General features: G+C 35.4%; 1 protein-coding gene across 1 annotated transcript in view; it reads right to left on the bottom strand.

The window, feature by feature from the left end:
• The window catches only part of oxr1b (oxidation resistance 1b), a 47,426-nt gene that overhangs the window by 11,098 nt on the left and 16,039 nt on the right, over positions 1-20,289 (bottom strand). The window contains 8 exon segments of the mRNA XM_058754128.1: positions 2,580-2,748; positions 3,755-4,416; positions 4,692-4,876; positions 5,987-6,139; positions 9,574-9,638; positions 9,641-9,689; positions 10,746-10,853; positions 15,506-15,591. Of these exon segments, the coding sequence (XP_058610111.1) occupies positions 2,580-2,748; positions 3,755-4,416; positions 4,692-4,876; positions 5,987-6,139; positions 9,574-9,638; positions 9,641-9,689; positions 10,746-10,853; positions 15,506-15,591 (1,477 nt within the window).

Genomic DNA, 20,289 nt, shown 5'->3' with positions numbered 1-20,289 from the left:
GAGATTTGGATGCGATCCAGGCGACTCCTGGGGACATGAGGCACAGCTTACAGGCTATGAGATGTACGCACGTAGGCGAGAACCAGCTAACATGGTTGATGTTCTTTTGCGGTTCAGAAATGACAAAATGGACCATTGTCAATGCTCATAAGGATCATGCGACTGGCCACCAAACTGGGTCAGACAACAGTAGAGCAGTTATCTGTGCTGCCCTTCCCATAGCCATATCTTTGATACATAATGGCACTTCTTTTGCATGGATACCACTCTGACACGAACGCAGACTCGGTTTGTGTGAGCTTAATAGGTCCAGATGGAGGTCATAAACCATTTGTGAACTACTGATCTCTCAAATACACACTTAAAATCAGGAATACAAAACAAGTTACTGTGTGTAAACATCATAACTCGATCAGCGGAGATGTCAGCAGACTAAACAGAAGACAAAGGGTGATTTTTCAGACGTCCTATTCGATTTTAAATGATCTGTCATGTTCATAAATATGGAATCACATTACAGACTGTCATCTGTTATAGATAATGTAGTTTTAGCTAATTACTTTGATTATAGCCCCAGGGAAAGTTAAAAAAAAAACAATGATCCATGCATAATTCAGTTGAAAATGCACATATGGAGCATGCAAATCTCTCTTAATCTGTCTGACTGTGGCTGAATAGCTGTATTATACAGAAGTAACAGATTCTGTGACGGATTACATAAGGCTTTGCTTTTGAACATTCAGATTAGTAGGTCAGGTAATTAGTCACAGTCATTTCTAGTGGCACCAGATTGATCTCATTCCAAATTGAGACTAAGGATTGACATAGGTAGGTAAATGTAGGTAAATGCTTAGACAAACATTATGATCCCAAACTAACCCTCAATACACACCTGCTGTACTCTTAAAGAGTCATATAATGAGAAATCAAATTATCTTCGATATAAAGTTGTGCTGTGGAAACACTTTAACAAACTAGAGCTCCCTGCCCAGGCAACAAAGACCCCAGCTGCAAAAATTGCTTGCTCATGTTTGATGTCACATGTATACAGCTTAGCCAATCATAAAAGAGGTCAAGTAAAACAGCAAAAACAAACAATTGAATTATTAGTATCAGAGACAGCCTGAAAAAATATGAATGTAAAACTAAAAAATCTAAAAAACTAAATATAAAAACAATTAAAATAAACATTTATTCATGCATTTTTAAAATGTTTATATATTAAATTTTTTTTTAATAAAAATTACACTTATGTTTAAAAGTTTAGGGTTGGTAAATTTAACATTTTTTAAATTGTTTTTGAAAGTGTCTTATGCTCACCAACACTGCATTTTTTTTTAAAAGAAAAAAAAAAAACTTTACAACTTAATAGTATAGTGAAATATTATTACCATTTAAAATAACATCTTTCTATTTAAATACGTTAAAATGTAATTTATTCCAGTGATGCAAAGCTGAATTTTCAGCATCATTACTTCAGTCTTCAGTGTCACGTGATCCTTCAGAAATCATTCTAATATGCTGATTTTCTGTGCAAGAAACATTAATTATTATTGTCCACGTTGAAAAGAGTTGTTCTGCTTAATATTTGTGACCCTGGACAACAAAACCAGTCTTAAGTGTCAATTTTTTTTTTATTGAGATTTATACATCATCTGAAAGCTGAATAAATAAGCTTTCCATTGATGTATGGTTTGTTAGGATCGAACGATATTTGGCCGAGATACAACTATAAAAAAAATCTAAATATTGAGAAAATCGCCTTTAAATTTGTCCAAATGAAGTTCTTAGCAATGCATATTACTAATCAAAAATTAAGTTTTGATACATTTACAGTAAGAAATTTACAAAATATCTTCATGGAACATGATCTTTACTTAATATCCTAATGATTTTTGGCATAAAAGAAAAATCGATAATTTTGACCCATACAATGTATTTTTGGCTATTGCTACAAATATACCCCAGCGACTTAAGACTGGTTTTGTGGTCCAGGGTCACATTTTTGTAGAAGCGGTGACACTTTTTTCAGGATTCTTGATGAATAGAAAGTTCAAAAGAACAGCATTTATTTGAAACAGAAATCTTTTGTAACATTATAAATGTCTTTACTGTAATTTTTGATCAATATGATGAATCCTTGCTGATTAAAAGTATTTCTTTCAAACTCTTGAACAATAGTGTAAAAAATGTAAATAATTATATATTTAATATAAATAGGAATTTCCAGCAGAGACAATTCTTAAACCTTTCAGATCAAACAATGTTCAGTGCTGTCAAGTTACTACAACTATGAACAGCATCATTTTATGAATCATTATACATGTCCAGAGAAGAAACATACATGAGTCATGACACATTGGGCCAAATATATTTGTTAAAATCCCTAACCTTTAGTATAGTCTATAATCTTTGGCAAGAATCACTAATAAAGTAAAAATTCACTACACTGCGCATCTCAAGGTAAAGAACATACTACACCTGGGTCTGGAGCAGTGGATCAGTAAACAATTCCATTTTAGCAGTACAGGAAGCTGACATTTAAAGTGGAATTCAGCCAAACTGGGAATAGCACTGACCTCTCAGATGGAACAACGAACCAGTACTCGTGCTTCCTGTCTCTTTGGGCGTACTGCTGCATGGAGGCACTGGCATGGGAAACAAAAGTCTTCCGCATGGCCCTGCCAACCCGCAGGCACAGGAACTTGTACGACTTGGACTTCTGCTTGCCTTTGGGCCCCGGCACAACTGGGACAGGAAACAAACAGCACAAAGCACCTGTTTTTCACAGTTATCTCAGCATGTTAAATAAAAACCTGAATCTTGCATTCTATTTTTACTAATCTATATTTGCGCATATTTATGGATGCTGGATGCAACACATGCTTAATAAGCTGTCATATAGAGTGAGCTGATGCTGTTAGTGTGCTGCAGAGAAATACATAAACAGAGCAAATTAAATCTGTGGATCTACAGCCAATCCAGCATGACTAACTGAAAATGTATCTTTCAGTTTATTTTTAGGGCCTCATCCTTATTAGACTGCAGCAGTGATACAACAGGATCATATGTAGGCTGACACCTCAATATATTTGTACGTTCTGTTATGTCATCAAGGATTGGATATCTTTTATATAAGCAAGACCCTTGGGCAAGGGAAATACAATGAGAAATAAGCTTAAAGTCAACATGAAACATATTCACAACCCATTTTACTTGCATTTTTTATTTTCAGTTTAGAGTGAAATGGCATATTATAAAGAAAAAGTAGGATGCCGGGACCCATATATATATAACATATTCTTTTGGCACCAGTTTTATATAAATAAAGAAGAATAATGTAATAAATGTAATTAATAAATGTAAATTTTTAACCATTTTTAAAATGCACTTTTTTTCTATTAGTTCACATTATCTTCCCCAAAAAGTTATTATGTTATCAAAACATGCACGTGTATATATGCATATACACTAGTCAACATTTGAAGCCGATCAAAACCTTTCATCAAAGTTGTCCTAAACCAAAATGTGTTCTTGTCATAGGACAACTTTGATTAACTTTTTTGATCCACTTCAAATTTTTACTACTGTATATATGCATCTCTAAAAATATACACGTGCATGTTTTGACGACAGAATGCAAATAACTTTTTGGGAAGGATAATGTGAACTAATGAATCTGAGGCAATAAGCTTGTAAACAAAGTAAAAAGGGTCAAATTTAATTTTGTGTTGATGTTAACAAGTGTGCTAACCTTCCTCTGTACTCTGTCCCTCATCTGCTCCAATCTCATTAGCTGGTGTAAAGTCATTGGATATCCCTTGCTCTCCTTCCTTCATTTCACTGGTTGATTGCAAAGTCTGAGCTTCCATGCTCTTCTGTGTCTCATGGGCTTTTGCAAAATCCTCAACAGCCACAGTGTCCGAACAAAGTGACTCAGATGTGGTGCGTGATTTGGCCTCATCCACAGGCTGGTCCCTCATTACATTCTCAGACACAACCTCACTGGATAAATCTGCAGTATTCAGACTCTGCTCAATACCACTATCCTTCCATCCTCTTCCCTCAGTTTCTGCATTTTGTACAGCTTCTTTTACATCCTTTTTGTCGACCATTGAGGGTTCTTCGGTGGCTGTGGCGGCCTGGTTGATGGTTTGCACCGATTCAGAAGACGCACCAGAGGACTTTATCTGCTGCAGCTCGTCAGAAGATGTCGCGAGGGCATCATCACGGACTGGAGAAAGTTCTGACTCTGTAAAAACGTCTTCGGACAGAGACGCTTCTGTGCTACGAGGGGCCGTACTGGCACTGTCGTTGCCCGTCTCACGGATTCGGTGTGCTGCATCGGCTGCATTGAGACGAGGTGCCCTCTTGAGATGGCTCACCTCAATTACAGAAGGCTCTAGCTCCAGATCTCTGGGTTGACAAAAAAAAATTAATATGAATCGTGTGTCATTTAAAAAGTAATGCATTTCCAGTGTTAAGATGTTCGAACCAAACAGTTTCTGGTCCGCATTGACTTCCATAGTATTTGTTTTTCATACTATGAAAGTCAATGGGGACTATCAACTGTTTGGTTACCAACATTCTTCAAATTATTTTATTATTTTTGGTTGAGACCAGCTTTAGGGTGAGCAAAAGACAAATTTGATTTTTGGTTGAACTATCCCTCAGGCCGTCAAGCAACTTACGGTGGCACAAGCTCTCGAACCCTGATGTCGGTGATTTCCCTGCACATGGCTGCAGACTGCACCTCCTCCAGCGGGCACATGATCCCGTACTCCTCACATCCTCGCTCCTGCACCAGCCGGTCTGACTTATGAGGGTCAAACATGATGTTGTTTGGGGTGACCAAAAGAACACCACTGACTATTCCCTGAAAGACAGAGAACAGAAGAGGAAGATGGTAATGAAACATTGGTGGACCATACACTACTCTTCCATGGCCAGACTTGATTATCACAGCAAAGACGGAACATGTTGTTCTTGTTATTGCACATTGATTATTCTGGCCTCAAAACGCCCACTTAGGCAGGAAGAGATCGACATGAAATGCAACCAGCCAAGCTTTTGCTTTTGCTTTTCTTGTGCTGTTTGGTGGAAAATCTAAAATCAGTGATACTAAAATAAAAGATCAGCATGGAATTGTGGTCTATAGGAGAAATTTCTCAAATACTGTGAAAAAAACAAAAAAAGGGAAAATGTGTTTAGACTTTGTAGTCATCATTTTTATTCATTCAAATATAACAAGTACCATATAATCCACAAACAATTTTGAAAATAAGGTGAAATATTTAAATTTAATCATTTAGCAACATTAGAAATTAGAAATTTGCAGAACACAATGCCAAGCTACAGCAGAAATGAACAATATTTGAATATAATACACATAATAAATATAATACATAAACAAACTAGAAATATATGTATGAATATACTATATATAATTTAATGTTCACCAAGGCTGCATTAATTTGATCCAAAACACAGTAAAAACAGCAATATTGCTAAATATTATTACAATTTAAAGTAGCTGTCTATTGTAATATATTTTAACATTTTTATTTATTTTATTATTATTAATGCTATCAAAGTTTAAAACAGCTGTTTTATATTTTATATATTTCTATATATTTGTGAGACACTTTTTTTTTCAGGATTCTTCAATGCATATAAAGTTTGTATATTTATTGTAACAATATAAAAGTCTTATAAGAGTCTCAATTTAATGTGTCTGTGCTAAATAAAAGTAATAAATTCTTAAAAATAAATAATTCTTCCTTACTCCAAACTTTTGAATGGCAGTGTCTGTATGTATATATCTTTTAAATATTTTAATTTCACAAGTTCTGCCACAAAAACCCTCATCGCAACATCCCAGTAAATGGGAAAAATTACGTCATTTCCAGACAAGTGAAAATCTGTGCATCTGACTAACAGATTTTATTTTTTTTTTACACAGAAAACTCGCTCCTTTGAAACTTACCTTGCTATCTGTGATGTATTTGCAGTTCATTTTAAGGAACTTTTCCGTTAGCGCCTCTTCTTCCTCGGAGGTGGATGACACCACTCTGGCTGGCCGAGGGGGTCCGTGGCCCGGGCCGGCGGTGCTGTGCCTCCGATGGACATTATCTGAATCCTGTCGGGATGAAGTTTGAGTGAGAAACAGCTCAATCAGTGGTAGACCTCGCCACATCACACTGAATGTGGCCCAATCCTGAGCTCATGATACATCCTCTAACACCCACACATAAACACACACACACACACAGTCATCATAACAAGGAGGCTTGGAAATAACAACCCATTAAGGCATAAGGTAGATCCCTTGAGGGCTCTCTGCTAGAAGAAAGCTGACAGGCGGAAACCAAGGAGACCGAGGCAGGTTTCCTAACATGATGCGGCACAGTTTGAGTGACTGTCAGCATCTTTGTGTGTGTGAGAGCTCATTATAGGACAAGAAAAAGTAAATTCACTGCTCACTGAAACTTGATGCCGACACACCAATACAAATCTAATGATTATAAAGTTACTTTCAGTTTTACAAAATGTCGCATACATTGCAGCAGAATTCTGAGCTGAAATGTGAACTGAAACTGAAACTCCTGGATTTGAGCTAAAATCACATTTTTAGATATTGAACATTTAGATATGGTTGACTCCTCGCCCAATGCATTCCAACTTCTCACACAAAGAGCTCAGTGAAACACGGACACACTGAGGCACCTTATACTTGACAAACAAACATCACATGCTCATTTAATACCAGGTTGTTTACTGGAGTGATCAAGCAAGTGATGCTGAGAATCAGATATATTTTTAAAAGTAGTCTACTAACTGCATGTAAAAAAATAAAAATGCTCACACTGCAAAAGATGTGCCATGAGTAGCAAGTTTTAAATAATGGTTTATTATCTCTCATTTTATTTCTAACCTGTATAACTTTCTTGTATGGAACATGAAAGATACGACTGTCACACTGGCAAGAATGAATGTGCAAAACATAAATGAGATTTGAGCACAGACGGTTACATTTACACTCATTACATGGAAAAGTCATAGTGGTTGGGAATGATACGAGGGTGACACAAATAATCATTTCATTTTCGGGTTAAATTTTATTGTAAGTTTGAGCTAAATATACACTACTGTTTAAACGTTTGGATTCGTTCATTAGTTTTAAATTTTTTATTAATTAATACTATTATTCACCAAGGATCCATTCAGATAACTAAAATTGACAGTAAAGACATTTATAATGTCACAAAAGATTTCTATTTTATATATATTTTCAACTTTTCAAGTTTCATAATACTACTACTACTACTAACAATAATAATAATAATGCTTCTTGAGCAGCAAATCAGCAAATTAGAACGATTTCTGAAGGATCATGTGACACAGAAGACTGGAGTAATGATGCTGAAAATTCAGCTTCACATCACGGGAATAAATTACATTGTAAAATATATTCAAATAGAAAACAGTCATTTTAAAATATAGTAATATTCTAAAATTTTATTTTCTGAAAATATAACCTTGGTGAGCATAAGAGACTTTGTTCAAAAACATTGTCCCAGACTTTTGAACAGTAGTGTAATATTAAGGCAAACACGAATGTAGCAAAATGGTGCATAGCATGTTTTCCCCAGCACATTAATATTACATGTCTACAGTCTGTAGACAACTATATAAATGTAAGGCTGCTGTGACTGACTGCACAGTTTAGATGCACTCCACTGTGTGTGTATAATCAGTATGCTGAAATGCATAAGAGAAACATGAATATTGCATGAATGTTCATGTGACAGTGTGTGTTTTCATGTAATGTGATGGTACTGTAACTCCAGGCTATTAAAATTACAGGGATATGTGTGTGCATTCTTATTCGTGGGATGCATGTTAATACCAGAATGCATGTGAAGTTAGTACAAGCGAGTGCAAGTGTGCCTGTGCATGCTTTATCCATTGATGACTCATAAGGAAATGCAAGCATGTACCCCTGAATCTCTGGCAATGGGCAGCATGACCAGTAAATCCATGACCATATGGAGCCGGAACTACATACAGAGACACACACTAATCCAACAGAGGTGACACAATCCATTTGGCAACCTCAAAACGGCAGTCCAGGAAACAAATAAGACCCTTAAAACACACAAGGATAGATGAGCTCACAAGTAGCCATGGTGATCTTTCAAAGATATCTTCCTTATTTTTTGTCATCCAATATCACCAACTAGGGACAAACATAGCCGGAAGGAATGCAATCTGTCTGAATACAACAATTACTTGAATCTCTGGCTTTATAAAGGAATAACAGCTGTCCCCAAAAGGGAAATTCATCACCACCCCCTTGTGGACACAAAACAGTTTGAGACTAAAGAAATAGTTCATCCAAAAATGAAGATTCAATTATCATTTACTCAACATTATGATGTTCCAAACATGTACAGTGTTTATGGAGTCCAAAAGAGAAATATTGAAGAATCTGATGGCTATATTTTCCCTTTATTTATAATTAATGGCGACTGGAGCTTCAAATCAACACACAAATATATAATTAGTACATAAGACTTTGCAAAACAGAAAAGGAGAAAAGCCTAACAAGTAAAATGACGCAAAATAAAACAAACTAGGACAAAACAAAACAAGACAAAATAAAATGAGAGAAGACAAAACAAAAAAAAATTAAGCAAAACAAAAAGACAAAACAAAACAAGACAAGGAAAATTGAAAAATAAAACAAAAACCAAATGAGACAGAACAATACAAAACAAAAAAATAAAACAAGACAAAACAAAAAAAGCAGGATTTCTTCTAATCAACTCAAGCTGAATTTGAATAAATATGTACATATATATCGATCAAAGCAGGTCTTTAAAAGGTCTTCAAGCAGGCAAAGTAGTTTGGATGCTGATTTGGATCTCTTGCCCAATTTAATTGGACCGGCTCAGCTCAGTGACTACAAATTAAAAAAGCTTGTTAAAATAAATGGAAAATAATTGAATCGATGTAAAAATGCAAGGTACGCAAAGTAATAGTCTTCTATTGCACCTCTATTGCACTTTACATGGTCTACCGGATAAATTAAGACATAGATTGAATTAGTGTGAAATCAAGTTCCAAGCCGTTTCACTTGATAACTTGCTGTTTTTGAGCTGAATTCTTATTATACTCAACAGCCCTTAATGAAACCCAACTTATTACATGGATTATTGAATTTCTCCATCCCTGTTCCAAATAATGGAAAAATATGCTTATGCATCAGTAACATCACACTGAGCTAAAAGATTACAGAATATCAGATTCAGTTTTTTGGACTTCAGAACGCTAAATTTATATTAATATTATATTAATATTTAGAAAGCTAAATAAAAATGCTGCATGCTCATGAGACAAAAAATGGGCTGTTAACATTATGCCACAATTCTTCTGGCTTGAGTAACAAGACTTCGGCATTCAAAATCCATATTTTCCTTTAAAACAATGATAAAAGGACAAGTGTAAGCCTGTCCTCTCGCTATATATGATCCCCTGTGAGCTTTGGATGAAGACTGAGATGGCACTTACTGTGGTGGCCTTCTCCAGATCAGCCTCTGAAGAGGTGGGGGAGAGGGGGCTGATGGGACTGAGGGAGGAGAGCTGTCCGCACTGGAGATATATTCCGGATCAGGCACATACAGCACCTAAAGTGCAAGACATGCACAGAATTTATATTTATATCATCTCGCATGCACACAACAAATGCAATTTTTCCAAGTAAAATTAAAAGGGCTACTGAAACACAAGCAGACATGTTGTTTGGCATGACATACATTTCAATTTTCAGATTAGATCTAGTCAATATCATTTTTCAAAGATATAATCTTATCACTTCTGAACTCCCAAGATGCTTAAGTGGGAGATAAACTTTTCATAAATGGACTCACTGACTCATAGATCTGTAGTTTTTGTAAAATAAAATAAAATTAACAATGGGATGATAAAGAATGAAAGACTAAGCAGAATAAAATAGCCAACAGTTTCTATGCAAGAAAAGATCATTTGATCAGAAAAACAATTTTGGATTCTAATTGCCACAAAATGCAAAGGTAAACACCAACCTACGATACAATATTGCTGCTATAAATGCAGTAGGTTAATATATTTGTAATGGCTCATCAAGATGTTTATGCAAAAGACTGGCTTGCTTTATATATCACCTATTTTGGCCTACTTGGCTCAGGCTTGGTTATATTTTCCAACTATCCACCTATTTTCTTAAACAACTGTTGTGTAATCTAGTAATAAAACTGATCTAAATCAAACACACGTTGACACATTAAAAAAATAAATAGTAAAAAGCATAAAACAAGGCATATAAAGTGTTCGATCTCCAACAAAACAAAATGTCAAATAAAGAGATGAATTGCCATTCACAGACTCAGCAATGGAGCTATTTACCGAACAAACATAACTTCTATTCTTCTACAAAAGCCACAGTTCTTGCCCAGAGGACTATTTCTCAATTTTAAATGGTCCCAGTTCTTACCCTCAGGATCACGATATCTCTGCTCATTAATGTGAAACTGTCGAGTCACCACGATGAATCTGCTGCTTAAGAAGGCATTTGAAATTTCAGAGGGGACATATTTTTCACCTTACCCTTTATTACACTAGACTCTGGGAAAAGCAATAGACTGGAAGAGAGTTCAGCTGGACATAGAGACCATCTGCTCTGAAATTAAAAGACCATACAGTACCTTGCCAGGGACCACAGCGCGAGAGAAGAGTTTGTTGAGCTGGACAAGCTCATTGGGAGTCGTGTCAAACTTCAACGCAATGCTGTTGAGTGTGTCCCGGGACTCCACCTAGAGTTGAGGCACACAAAAAAAAGTTAGATATTGTTTTGTTAGCTTAAACCATAAAGTCCTAAAACGAAGACATCAGCTTCTACAGGGCTGACTAAGCATTTGAATCTGTTGGAACAGCAAAACAAGGCCCTTGTGAAAACCAACCAATGTGTTTTATGAGATGTGTTTCCTGTAATGAATCATCTAAAATTACGTAACCATATACAATACTGGGAAATGTTGCAGTGATTCACATTTGCACATTAAAAATTTATAAGTTTACATGGTTAAAAATAGTTAAAACAATTTAAATGCAAAACTGTTTGACAAATCTTTCAATTTTGAGATAAGGAAAAAATAATAATTTCTTAAAAGCTAGCCTACATAGTAATCTTAATCACCAAAGATGTTTTAGTGGGAGAAATACATTTGTTAAATGTCTTCACTGGCTGATAAAAACAATTAAATTAAATAAAACAAAAAAAATATATATAAAAATAAATCATTTTTAATATAATAAAATGCAAAAAATAATGTTTTTAATACAAATACAATTAAAATAGAAATAAATTAATAATAAAATAAAATAAAAGCATTTTAATATAATAAAATACACAAAAATAAAATACAAACAATAAAAGAATGATTTTTAATTTTTAATAAAATAAAATAAAATAGGAGTGAGTGATATAATCAATAATAGAGTGATAAACAAGATAAAATAAAGCAGAATGAAACACCCAACAATCTCTGCAAAGCAAGGCCCTGAAAACCAACCAATGTATTTTTATGTCCACATGTAACAAAATGCATTATATAAAATTATGGTTACCATATAGTTCCCGTTTTGTCTCCCATTAATCTAAAAAAATGTGCAATATTAAAAGAAAATAGTGCTATTTTGTTTTCATAATTGCTACATTTGTCCAGTGTTGCATGAGAATATATAAACTCGCGCTACCAAACAGTTTCAATCCCTCTTTTGTATGATTTTGTCCATTTAAGCCTAAACCAAACAGTTTTGATATAATCTCTCTAGGTGTCAAGTCAATATCTTTCAAGAACACACATGGTTTGATTGTGGCTGAAGCTAACTTTCAAGATACAATATCTGTCCTTCAGTGCCATGGGGAGATGATTGTCTACTTTACAAACAGCATTCAAGAATCTCTAAATGTCAGGTTAAACATACAGAAGAGCGCACAGAGGAGCGTACTGAGCTGCCTGCATGATGACCACTGAGTCTGAAAAGCTTAAAAAAAAAAACTCCTCACCAAATAAAAACAAAAGCATCTTTATGCCACAAAGGATCTTTGACAAATTATTTGATGAAACATTATGGAAACATAACATCTATAGAAACTGAACCATGAAAACCGCATTCAGTTAACTGAGTCATTATCTTGAGACACAAACTATAATTAAGCACATTCAGATTGCATGATATACAGTATATGCGTGTTTGCTGTAATGGCATGGCTTGTTGCAGTTGCGAGATGTGACATGCGTACGTTTTGATAAATCCCCCGGTGGCAGGATCTCAGATCACCAGATCACTCCGTCACCTGATCCAAATCATTGATTCTCATTGGGTATCGCTTACAGTCCAACAGCGGGACATAAATAATAGAGGGCCATCTCACCATCTGCATTCAGTATATCCTTCAGAGGGACCCTTCACCGACTTTACTGATCAGTCTCACACACGTCTGCATATTATCTTGTAAAAATATCAATCTAAATACACACACACACACACACACACATATTTTAAAAAATGTAATTTTTTTTATGTTTATGCTTTTCAAAAAAGTCTCTAATGCTCACCAAGGCTGTAAAACCAGTAATATTGTGAAATATTATTACAATGTAAAATAACCGTTTTCTATATTAATATATTTTAAAATGTAATTTATTTCAGTGATGCAAAGCTGAATTTTCAGCATCATTACTTCAGTCTTCAGTGTCACATGACCTTCAGAAATCATTCTAATATGCTGATTTGCTGCTCAATTATTATTGGTGCTCAATCATAAATAATTGTTATTATCAGTGTTGTTTTGCTGATTAACATTTTGTGGAAACCGTAATACTTTTTTTAAAAGATTCTTTGAATAGAAAGTTTATAAATGTCTCTTTTTGATCAATTTAAAGAATCCTTGCAGAATAAATAAATAAATTTTTATTTAGGAAAATTCATCATATCATCATATTGTTTCCCCTGCCTAAATGTAAAAAATATTTTTTAAAGTATATATTTTTTGCAGACATTTATTTCATTTTTTTAACATAAATATATTAGTCTCTGCACCTAATTCGCTGGTAGAGTGTGGTTAATGCATGAATTAAAAAAACTTACCCCAAACATTTTGGATGGCACTCCATCACTGTTTCCACAAAAATGTTAAGCAGCTAAAACTCAACATTAATAATAATCAGAAATGTTTCTTGAGCAGCAAATCAGCATATTAGAATGATTTCTGAAGGATCATGTCACATTGAAGACTGGAGTAATGATGCTGAAAATTCAGCTTTGCATCACAGGAATACATAACATTTTAACATATTCAAAATTGTAATTTCATAATGATGCATTTTTCATCAAATAAATACAGCGTTGGTGAGCATAAGAGACTTCTTTCAAAAACATGGTACATATATGCGCGCACGCACGCACACACACACACACACGCACAATAATAAAATCTCATACAAATTCCAGTTTGGATGTAATAAACTGTCCATTTCGAGTTTTCCTCAAATCTCCCATACGACTTCCAATATCTGCTATGGAATGAAAACTCATATGAGGTACATGGATCTCATCACAGCCTTAGCAATGAAGTACAGTTGTTGCGTAGCTCTGAGAACATTGATTGATTAAGGCCATCAATCTCTGTGGTCACAGGGCCACAAATCACTATGATTGGTTAGTGTGCATATTAGGGTGTGCAATTACAGAGGGAAAGTGTACGGTTTCACAACACTGACAATAAGAAAGAGAAAGGTGGGGGCTTGGTTACAAAACACCCACAGCACTACCTACAAAAAATCCTTCGGGAAATTCTTTTTAAATGCCTTCATAGCAGTTTCAATAAACTTTCTAAGCGAACAGGGAATACAGAAAAAAATCGACAACCCAAACCTAAGTATTAAAATTGGGCATTTACCTCATACCACTATATGTGCAACAAACACAAAGCACATGAGCACATTTTAATGTTTTAAAATGCACATTTTAATTATTTTCCCAAGTAATCAAACTCACTGCCATAGACTGGACCCAAGCCTGAGAGAATTTTATAGAGAATATCATAGAAAATTTGTGTGGACTCTTTTGAAGTAAGCATTCATCTAGCAACCACCCAGAATACCTAAGCAACTGCATAATAATACATCGACAAACGCACACAACTCCTTTGTATCATAACTGCTAGATTTGCAAGGGTACCACTCACCCCCCCACCCTTTTGATATTGATATCATACATTATAAAATGTATACTACTCAAATTTCACATGCTTTAAGTAAAATCTGACATTTGAACCTTTTAACATGCAGTAAAATGATTGAAAAACATGATATATATAAATTAAACTTGAACTAAATGAAAATTAGACATGTTGCCTTGGCAAATAACTGAAATTTTTGGGCTGAAACACTAAAATTACTAACTGGAAATAATAATTAAAAAATAATAAACAACTAACAAAACAACTAAAACAGAGCTTACAGTGAAATAAATAAACCTAATAATATTTAAAAAGAACAAAAACTAATAAAAACTGACAAAAGTACATACAATTAGCTATATAAAAATTTAATTATTATTAATATTAAAAATGAAAACTGATAATAAAAAAAAGCTTATTCAAAATAGCAACAAAAACGTTAATATAACAGTGATCCTGATCTTATCTAATTTCAATATCAGGTCAATACTATAATTTTAAAAAATAAACTGCATTTACAAAAATAAACTACAACAAAAAATTTACAAGAATTTTAAAAATACATATAAACATACTACAATTTTTTTTAATTACTGCAAAAACTATAAATAAAATAAAATGAAAAATAAAACAAAATTGCTGTATATACACACACACAGACTTTCTAAATAAAGCTCTATTTCATGCAGTTAAAGCACAAGTGAGCTGCCACCTAGTCCCTGTCTCCCTCTCCCAGCATCCCCGGCAATGCCACTGTTACCATGGAGAAAGTCACCACCTGATTTGAGGTCATCTCAAGAGCATATGGAAAAGCTCTCTCTTGCTTTCTCTTTCTCTCCCTCTTTCTCAAATCGATTCAAATGATAAAGGCATATTTCCGAACAGACTTACACAACAACATAACCCCATCTAATTTTATTACAGATTTACATATTTTCCTTTCACAACACCTGGCTTCCCCGCAAAAAGACAAACCAACTACCACCAACAACAGCAATTAAAGTCACTCCGGCAGCACATAATAACAGCGATTCAGCGTGAATGGATCACGCCTGATGTGCAAGCTCACATTTCCATCCCAAACATAATTACACACATGCGGTTGTGTGTACACACATTCATCCTCAGTCCAGCATGCAAACACACACACACACACACACGCCGGTGCATTATGTAAACAGAGCCACCTGGATCAGACAGACAACATCTACTACTCACCACGTACTCCATGGTGCCTTTGGGCCTCTGGAAGGATATCCTCCGCACATCTTTCCTCTCCAGTGCACTCTTTTTCTGCCCGGTGTCTGAAAGTAAACGAGGGAGAGCGCGGGTTACGCTAGTCATGGTCCTCCTCTCTCTTCTCATCTCTGCGCTCCGCTTGGTCTGTCCCCCCCCCCCACCCCTTGCGTTTGTTCGTCCGTTAGCACCAGCCACGGAGCGAGAGAGAGAGAGAGTGCTTGTTGTTAGTCCGCCTGCCCGCTCCGCTCACAGGGGAGTGGCTCTCGGCTCTCGCTGCCGCTGCCATGCAGGTCACTGTGTGCTTGGATACACCTCTCCAGCTCGCTCTACTGGGACATCAGGCTCGGCTGCGAGTCTAAGTGTCCTGGTTACAAGAAAATGCCATTAAGCGGAGGAGATGTTTTGTAAATGGGTTATAAATGTCATTTTTATGAGCATACTTCTGTGGGGATCTACTGTGTGCTCTGTGCCAGCTGATGCCATATGTGAATGTCTGAGTTTATAGGTCAGCAGATCTGATTCTGATATTTAGCCGTGGCAAATAAAATAAGGGTGATTTGTGTTTGGATGATTCAAATCTGCACTTAACATGAATAAAATGATGTGATACTTTTTAAACTCAAGTTCATTGGAAAAATCACAACATTGTGGTTCCTCATTACTTTTCTGTATAATGTATAAAAATGTAAAGTAACACTTTAGTATAGGGACCAATTCTCACTATTAACTAGCTGCTTATTAGCATGCTTATTATTAACATATTGGCTGTTTATTAGTACTTACAAAGCACATATTCTGCATGACCATATTCTATATTCCTAATCCTACCCAATACCTAAAACAACTACTAACCACTGATAAGCAGCAAATTAGGAGTTTACTGAGGTAAAAGTCATAGTTAATGGTTTGTTAATGGCGATAACTGGACCTTAAAATAAAGTGTGACCAAATGTAAAATAATAAAATATGCAAATGTTATAATAAAATATGAATATCTCTTGTCCAAATATAACTCCAATTTAGTTTCAACTAAAAATCCATCATAAAAACATGGATTACTACATTACATATTAAAGTTTAAAGTAAATTATTGTGCATAATTTTCAATCAAGCTGTACTTTTCTCAAATTTCGCAAATATTTAACTGTAAATTAATTTAGCTAAAATGCAATAAAGATTCAATTAAGTTGAGTGTGGAAAGTGTGTTTTAAGAGAGTTTGTTTTCTAACAGAGTTTATTTTGCAAACACCACAGGACTGAAAGTGACCAATGTTGAAGAAATACAGATAGCACCTTTAATATCTCAGGACAACAAATCATGCTCTCAGCCTCTTATTATCTTGGCACCTCCGGCCATGACAAGATATTTTTAGAAGCAGGTTCCCAACAGCGGCGGAAATGGCTCCCTGACTGATACCCGTGAGCAGATGCCTTCACAGACGCTCACCGACGGGGACGAAGGGTCTTTGGGTGAGAATGGACGGTGTCCACTGTGACACGGGCTTCCTGCAGAGTTTAGTTTCAATTCATCCCAGACAAACTAATCAGACTCACCTGGAAAAGTATAAGGTGGCAGTTAGAACTAGATCTTTAAATCCTGATTGTCTTTAGCCAGGATCTGAATTTTCAAACCAAACTGACCTTGAAGGAACATAAGAATGAAACAATACCGTCCCATTTTCTAAAAATAATAGGTAAACTGCAAATGGCAAGTTCTTCAAAAGGAAATCATCACTTCTATCCCTTGTTACATATTCATGAAATAAGACAGAACATCTAACTATGGTGAGGGTTCATAAACACGTTCTCATTAAAAGTCTATATACCTTCCGACTGGCCAGCCTCAACTGGTTCTTCGTTATTCAAAGATTAAAGGAAGCTGGAGTGCCAATTAAAGTCATTCTTCCTCAGTGTAAGCCTGAGGTAAAGACAGCGTACCAGGACTGTTTGAAATGCCAGCTGCACACTTCAACACAAATGAGACTCCAGGGACTCCTCTGTCAAAGTACCTGAGCTAGAGGCTGGGAGGTGCTGAGGATACAGCTTTGGCATTAAACGCGACACATGCAGGCCAGTTTATCCTGTGGTGTCCCTTTTGTCCCATAAATGTCCCATCATAATGAAACTGCAAGGGCCAGCAGTTTAAGCCGAGCATTAAAGGGACCAGATATTGAAAATGGGCATTTTACTTGCACTTTTGAAATAAACGAGTTCAGTGCACCATTTGGACACTAAACTGCCTTTCAAGACCTCGAATACTAAAGGCTGTGATATACTTGTGGCTAAGTTCTTTTTTGTTCTTGCTTAGGGGTAAAAAGAAGTTTAAAATACCAATGCAGCGTTATTAGTGAACATATTAGTGTAAATATGTGCTGTGCACTTTCCACTCAATAACATAATAAACACACAACAAAAATGACAGTCGTGAGAAAGCATCTGATAATGGCGATGTGGATATGCTTGAATGGGCTCTGCCATTCACACTGCATGTCGTGGTGTTTATTAACACTTTTTACAATGGATTGCTTTAAAGCAAACAGCTTTACATTGCTAAATATGAAAAAACAGCATATGTGTCACTTTTATTTAGAACTACAAATTCAATTTCTACTATTAAGCAGCTCTGCAGTGCATTCATGTTTTCACTCAAGTCTGACCTCAATGAAATAAACCAGAGAAGAAGGCGGAGCCTCAGACCATACCAACCCATTACGTACAGTTATTGCAATACAGATCAATGGTAGTTTGAAGGTGTTTACCAGCTAGAGTGAACATTCCAGAAATTTCGCATTGGCCATTTCAAACTCCCAAAACAAACTCCAAACAAATTTCCTTTTGGCCTGTTTTTGTTTGAAATGACGTGACACCAGTTTGTTCTTAGTTTTTTCATGAGGTATATCAGCTTAAGCTGCAAAAACAGGCCAATCCAAAGCTGTCATGGTTATGATGTCAGTCTTACATTAGCAAAAACAACCTGTTTAAATCTAAGGATCAGAGAAGGGTGGAAAATAGTCATGTAAAATTAAATCATAAAGTTCATTACAATACATGGCCTTATAATTCACCCAAAAATAAAGTCGCCAATCCAAATCCATATGCTGAAAGAAAAAAGACAAATCTTTCTTTTTTTTCACAACGATACTATTACATGACTTTAGAAGACTTGGAATATGGTGCACAGGTCATATGAACTGAATTATTGGTGTTTTTGGAACTTTTTGAATGGAAACGATCAAATTGTTGTGAAATCCAGTCATTTCAATAGGCACGCAATCTGGAATTTTGAGTGAGAGTGAAAGATTTCCTGCAGACTTCGCGTCATTGACCAACAATACGTTTCTTAGTTTGAAAGTGACTACTGTGTAAGCTGTTCTTCATATATTGTTACACCAACCGTCATTTGTTCCTGCCTTGTGTCCACTTTCTTATCCGTGAAAATTCTAATGAAATTTCACTAATATGACTGGGCTTTCAAAAATTCAAAAAATTCTATATTAAAAAATAGATGCATGTTGTCTTGGAATGACATAACCATTTTATACTTAACTATTACTCATAGAAAAATAACTGGTCTCACTAAAATAAGAGAATTGATGGCTTTCATTTTACCAATATGCATTACATCAGGGTGACAAATGTGATTATCTAAAGGAAAGATATTGCCATCTTAATAAAGACTCTTACTCTTTAAAAAGAGATTTGTTTGCATACGCACTCAGGATTGCAGCATTTGTTCTCTTGCGAGACGAAAGCAGAGAGGGCTTGAAAAGTGTTTAGGTCAGCTGTGAGAAACACCAACTAAGCAGTCTACTGTCTCCACCCATCACCTGTCACATTACAGGAAAGAGGAGCAGGACTCCCGAGTCATTACTTGGATTTATAAACTGCTGTCAATCAAAGTGTCTGTCACTCCCTTCACTCCACGGCTGTGGGGTTGAACCAGTTACTCACATCAACTTGACTGGCGCTACAACTTTATAATTGCTTTAGGAGTGGAGATTGATTCTTTTTGAAAAGCAATAGAAATTAATCATGAAATAGCGATGGGACTATTTTTTCAATATAATTTCATTTTATTTTATGGACTAACACAATTCGTTTTAATTAATTGTGCAAACTTCACAAAGGGACAAATACATTTAACAAAGCTATTTTTGAGTTAAAACACACTTCAAACAACACCAGTGAGAATGTGACGTTAAATTAAAATGTTACCAAACATTTGAAATGATATTCACCAAATCTTTCCATCTTTTACACATTTGCACAACTGTTTTATACATCAGTTGGCATGTTGTAAAGTGGGACGGTACACCAGAAACAAAACAGCCAGCCTGGAATCGGTATAAATCACATTTAGTGAATCAACTAATGAGAAACGAGTCCAGTGGCAAGTTTAGATTTGTGATAGAAAAAGCTTCATATATTGAGTCAAATTATCCTTGCACATAGCGTCCTGACTTTGCTTCCACAATAAATCTGTGATATATGGCATGTAATCTGCCAGAGCTGCAAAATAACATTCAAAATGCATCGTTTAAACAGCTCGACTACACATGGAGCTACATCAGCAAAAATGAATGAATAAAATAAAAAAAGCACTCCGATATGAGAAGACAAGCTCTTTCATTTGTGTTATTCTGCTTTAGACTGCTTGATTTAAGTAACTTTGGAGACTTGAAACTTGATTTGACAGTTAACACAATGCCTGGTAAAAGTAGGCCACATTTACCTCTATCACAAGACAACTCAACCACAAGCAG

The sequence above is a fragment of the Onychostoma macrolepis genome, chromosome 19 (genome assembly GCF_012432095.1).
Source record: "Onychostoma macrolepis isolate SWU-2019 chromosome 19, ASM1243209v1, whole genome shotgun sequence".
Lineage (NCBI taxonomy): Eukaryota > Metazoa > Chordata > Actinopteri > Cypriniformes > Cyprinidae > Onychostoma > Onychostoma macrolepis.
Note: the sequence above shows the minus strand (reverse complement) of the source record. Positions and strands in the feature narration are given on the sequence as shown.